This window comes from Vanellus vanellus, assembly GCF_965231255.1.
Source record: "Vanellus vanellus genome assembly, chromosome: Z".
Taxonomy (NCBI): domain Eukaryota; kingdom Metazoa; phylum Chordata; class Aves; order Charadriiformes; family Charadriidae; genus Vanellus; species Vanellus vanellus.
The window spans coordinates 38,780,492-38,786,491 of NC_138908.1; the positions used below are offsets into that span (position 1 = coordinate 38,780,492).

The 6,000-nt window shown below is 36.0% G+C and overlaps 1 protein-coding gene across 3 annotated transcripts in view; it reads left to right on the plus strand.

The window, feature by feature from the left end:
- AUH (AU RNA binding methylglutaconyl-CoA hydratase) overlaps positions 1 to 3,333 on the plus strand; it is a 125,044-nt gene extending 121,711 nt beyond the window's left edge. For all 3 annotated transcript variants that reach the window (XM_082497772.1, XM_082497773.1, XM_082497774.1), the window contains 2 exons: positions 1,271 to 1,318; positions 2,147 to 3,333. In XM_082497772.1, coding sequence (XP_082353898.1) covers positions 1,271 to 1,318; positions 2,147 to 2,224 — 126 coding nt within the window. In that variant the 3' untranslated portion in view covers positions 2,225 to 3,333. The remainder of the gene's footprint in view (positions 1 to 1,270; positions 1,319 to 2,146) is intronic.
- The last annotated feature ends 2,667 nt before the right edge of the window (positions 3,334 to 6,000 follow it).

Consider the following 6,000-nt stretch of genomic DNA (forward strand, 5'->3'; position numbering starts at 1 on the left):
CTTTAGGCTTGTGAATCATCTTGCTGAGCTCAGCAGGGCTATTCATATTTAAAGTTAAGCACATGCATAAGCTCTGCACCTTATAGCTCCGCCTGGCACAAGGTAAAGGGGATCGTACTTCATGAAATGTCTGAATCCAGGAAGATGAATTTAAGAATGGCCCTTCTTAAAGTCTCAAAAGCAACCAGTGATACAGTTGAGTTCAACAGACCGTACCACCAGTAAGCTGTGGCCTGAGAACCAAACTTATGCTATTGTGCAAAGAGTATGTTGGTTAGGTTTCCACAGCAAGTAATGACGGAATTCAAGATTTATTTTGGTGGTACCCAAGTTTCAAAATGCTGCAAGCTAAATTATTTAGGTACCAGGTACAGCGGACTGAAAGGTCAAAATCATGATGTTTAAAGAATTACGCACAGTAAGGTTAGATGGACTTGGAATGATCATCTAGTTCAATCTTGAGGCCCCAAGACAAGATCTGCTGTATCAAAACCAACCAAGCCAAATGTTCATTTAAGCTGTTACTACAAACCTACTATGGCAGAGATTTCACGGCTTCCTTTGGTAATCTACCCTGTAGCTTATCTCCCCTTGACGAATTTCTTGTGGTGCATAGCCAGAGGCCTTTCAGTGGTCATGTGGAGAGCTAGTAAGTTCTACAGCAGCTGATGCTTAAGACAGGTGGAGAAATAGTGAGGGGAATATTCAGCTTTTTCAGCTGTTCAGACCAGCTCATAAAGAAAAAAATGTTATTAAAACTAGTTGATGATGCAGGATGGCCATTGGCCCCCCCTTTTTTTTTTTTATTTTAAATCCCTTTAAATTTGAATTTATGTTTATTTTGTGGCATGGCATCATGTTCTTATATGACACTTTGAAGATAACTTGTTTCAGAAAAATTTTTAAATAACCATGCAGTACATTAAATCTTTTCCCCTATCGTAAATGAAATTATTACAAATATGCAAGTAGGTAATGATTTTTAGTCCAGATGATTTCTAGTGAAGAACATACATTGTTTTGACAGTGTACTACATACTAATTGTATCGCCAAGTAAGGAAACTTACTTGTTATTTGTTACAGAAATACTAACCACTATCACCACATGACAGTGTAGCATTTCTATGTTAAGGTAGTGTAGAAGAACTTTGCACAAGTGTTTTAATGTGTGGCATATAGAAACACAGTATTTAAGTTAGCTGTCAGGAAGTAATATATAACAAAAACACACAAATATGCTTATAAAAATCATTGTATTCTTTTCCTCAGGTCGACTTAGTAACAGGTTTAGCAATTGAAGAAGCTTGTTATGCTCAGGTATGTAACTATGATTACACGAAAAACCCCAGAAAACAGGCTTTGTTGGTGCTTGTTATGAAACATGCAGAAATTCAACTAGAAATTGCTCTGTGATTTCTTCTACAAATATTTTTGCATTGTATTTAGACCTTCCTTCTACTTACTGTGTTTTTGTAAGGAATTTAAGGAAGGAGGTGTAGTTTAGCACAAAAGCATCTCCCTGCCAAGACTGTTAAGGTGAAGGTAGTGAATATACCTAGCCAGTCATACATTGCCATGCATTTTATCCAAGAACTGCCTTGCTTTTGCTTTGTTTTGGTTTAACATGAGATATCATGAAAGGCACTTCACTAACGTGTGCCACTAATGGCATATGCACTAACCAACAGAAAACCGACACAAACCTCTTTGCCAGAGAAACATGGGAATGATGTATTTGAGTTTGTATATTCTTGGACTTTGAGACAAGTTTTTGATCATGGAAATAGAAGCATCAGCATTAGATGCTTATTTAAAACATACGGTGATCTGATTAATAACCTACACCCACCCCACCCCACCAAAAAAAATTCACCAAAAACTCAAAAACACATCCTAAAGAATTTCTCACAGTCATGTGTTCGCAGAAAATATATTCTTTCTTCTCCTAAATTGTTTCTCAGCCTTATATTGTTTCTTTGAAGTGTCTGGTACTTTCCTGTATCTGACTAGACATTTTAGGTTTCATTTTTCTGTTGTATCATAAGTTGCATGTTGGATGCATTGAAGAATTACATTTTGTATGAAAATATTTTTCTTGGTATTGTTTTTGGTGTCAATAATGAATTGTTACTCTGCTCGTTGCAGACTATTCCAACAAAAGATAGAATTGAAGGTCTTCTTGCATTTAAGGAGAAGAGACCTCCTCGCTACAAGGGAGAATAAAAGAAGCTGATGCCTTTAAAATACAGGGGGATAAAAATACTGCTCTGAGGACCATTAAGGTGCACTTTGCTTCCGCACCTGGAATACCACAACCACCAAAGTAAAAGCAAATCATACTGATGTTACAACATTTTCAATGTGTCCATACTTGTACTGGGCCCAGATAGAAATGTGTGACAACTCATGCTCATGACATTTTCTGAAGGTTGATCTGTGTATTGGAAAGGTCACAGGTTCATGCAGCATTTTTAAAATTTCACATATATGGAACATACCATTCCACAATTCAAAAAGCTCTGTAAATTCTTTATATAGACAAAACCTGTATGTGATGTTACGTATAAATCTGCTGTATCATTTTATCAAAACAAATGCGACTACTGAACACCAAAAATTGTACCAAATATGCATTAAGATGATTCTGTATGTCAGTAAAAAATATATTTGAGTATTCTACCTGAATATGTACATTATTAATAAAGCTAAAGAAAATGAAAAGGATTATTGTTTGGAAAATGTTAAGCTTTATTTATCTGACTTACACTATTCTAAGTAAAATTAAATTAACTTTAGTACAAAATGGCATCTTTTTGTTCAAGTCATTGCCATTATATTCATTTAATTATATTAAATGAAGACATTTTTGAGGCCAGCCTTTAATTATGCAGTCTTGTATGTTAAACATGGCTTTGCCTTGCATACTTCCAACATATCATCTGATCAGCACTGTCTGCTGTGAAGGAATGTAATTTCACTTGCCGCAGTTACTTTAAATTTTTGAAGATTGTATTAAAGATTGCTGTGCAGGGATGCAACTAATGCACTATTAAAGAAACTAGAATTATCTTAATCTCCAGAATATTCCTCTCCTAATAATGTATATTTATATACAATATGGATGATACTGAAATGTTCTTTATTCTGTGATGGCCTCAGGGTTCTTTTCATACATTGAAAGAGAAATCTAGTAGGTTACAAGGTGAGAAAGCTGTTGTGATTCATACTGTACATTTGCTGTGGACATGGCATATAGAGTAAATGCCTGGGAATAACCTCTGAGAAAGTATTTTTGTTAACTTGACTGGAAAATAAACATGACTTAGCAGTCAGAGGCTGTCTTTTTGTATGAAAACAGATTTCTTCGTTTGGTTTCCATTGGCTCATGAAAGTTGTGCATGCTCTGCTGTTTCTGCAGCATTAACTATGGTCACTGTCCTATCTATGATGATAAGCCAGTTGATCAACATGAAATGGCACGAACTCATTTAAATTCATATATAGACATACCATTACATGTAAATTGATTATAACTAGTAGAGCACACACTTTGGTGACTGGTAAACTTGCTGATTCAATCATTTCATGCATGATAATTTGCAAATAAAGTACCAGTGCTTGTTTTGATAGTCATATAAAGCCTAGAGGGTCATTTTCTTGTGTTTTTGAAATGCTAACATGTCATTTTCATTTTTACTGAGTAGGAAATAATTATGTTAATGGGAGAAAAAAGTATTAAGTCTATGCTGACGGGTTTCTGTTTCATAGCTTTGGTATACAGTCTGGTTATTGAGCTGCCTCTGTTTTCCTGACAAGCGCTGATTAAGAATCATAGAATCGTCTAGATTGGGAGGGACCTTTAAGACCATGGAGTCCAACCATCAACTTAACACTGCCAAAACCACCACTAAACTGTGTCCCTAAGCACTATGTTTACCCGCCTTTTAGATACCTCCAGGGATGGCGACTCCACCACTTCCCTGGGCAGCCTTAAGTAGCTTCTGTAAATGTCTATTTAAAAAAAAAATCTAATAACTTTAAATACTGTGGCATAAGACTTAAAGGCACATAGATTTGTGCCTTTAATTGGTAGTTTTGATCTCAGAAAACAGTTTTGCTGTCACACTGGTCTCTCCATTGCTTTTCTTAGGAGAAGATACTGTCATATTGTAGCAATTTGAGTCCCTTCTTTGAAGTCAACAATTTGACTACTATTACAAAGTGAGTACCAGTAGGGCAGTTTTTAAAGGTACTTTCTAGTGATGTTGAAATAGTTCTAAAGGAATAATATTTTAGCAAAAGATATGTTCATCACTTACTGTCTTATTAAGTGATGTGTTATGATGGCTGCAGTGCTCGTGCTTAATAGCAATATCAGAATTCTTCTCCCACAAGAAGGTGATTTGTAACAGAAATGCTCTTATAAAGCTGACTTTTCCTTATGAAAGTTATGATCTGGCAAATCCTCCTTCAAATGCTTAGGCTCAGTTCTTTCAGTTCTTGGTAAAGCCATGCTTTTCTCCACAACACCTCATGGGTGAGTGAGCCCTGGTTCCCACTGGTTTCCTGAAAGGTTATCTTATGGTCCCTAGGCAAAAGCAGCTTTTTCTCCGTCTCCTGCTGAGCTCAAGTGGATAGTGAGTTCTTCTGCACTTCTCCACTGAATTGGATATTGAAAAGTTATAACACAGGTCGGTCTGCAACCTTCAGCTGATTACCTCTCAATGGTGTAAGTACAAGTTCAACTCAATAAATTGCCTAGAAATTCTCACATTCACTCAGAAATTAATGTGTGACTTTATACAACACATATAATTTTAGCCAGTAATCTATGAAAGCATTTGTGTTTTCAATATTATTGAGGTTACTCACATTCTTACTAGTTTTATTAAATTTCTGGATAAAGTTTTCAGAATTGCCTGAATGGCTTAAGTCAGTTCAGTGCTTTTGAGTATCTCACCTGCTATGAAGAAATACGGTGTTTTATTTATTCTAAGGTTGTGTAACGATACAGTTAAGATCACTTGGAGGATGTTGTTCTATGGAACATTTCTAAGAGATTTGCAGAGCCACTTGTGCCAAATTGTTGTTGAAATTCTGTCAGTCTATGTGGAATTACTCATAGTCCTACACCAAGGTTCATATCGGTGTTTTTCTAGAACTGCTTCTAACCAGCTGCATTCAGAATAGTAAACATCAGGGTGTATCATTTGCAGCTGTTTCATATTTTCCTCAGTCATTGCTCTTTGATGCATTTAACCACGATCAGATTTGTTGAACAGAACAAAAAATAACAGGTCTGTCTAGCACAGGAGGGCAGAATATCATGGTACTTGGAATCTGGTTTTGGAAGAGTTAGGGAGTAAAGTAAGGGGTTTGGTACTGGTGTAACTTCACATACCAAAACCAACTCATAGATGCAAAGTGAAGAGTAATAGAAATGTCTTAATTTATCACCAACTTAGTTTTTGTTTCATTGCTTTTGCATGCAAGCAAGTCACTGAAAAGGTGTCAGCTGAGATTAGAGAGAGGATTTATTTAAAACTAAGAAAATATAATTGAAAGCCATTCATATTGTGTGTGGTGTACATTGAACAAGATGTGCTTTCATGTCTCATTTGTGGGATTTTAGCCTTGTTCTTGCACCTAATGACACTACTGAAAAGCCATAGGGCTTCATTGTCTAGAAGGCTGATATATTCAGTGTACTCAAGGTGTGATAATGACCATGATGATGTAGTTATTTTAAGATGTTCTTTTTCTGCACAGTTTTAGAAAGACAACTATCTCCAAAAATGAGAAAAAGGAGAATAATTGCAAACAGATAAACCAAAAGGAGAGATGTGTTCAGCTAAAGGTAATGAAATTCCTTTTGCGTATTTTGAGGGACTACAGAGACTAGTTGTTCTGTTTGTGCCTTTTTTTCTGTTGGCTTTTGTTTTCTCTGAGTCTGGAGCTCGGACACCAGGGTGCAGGGAGCACTTAAGAATTTGTATGGG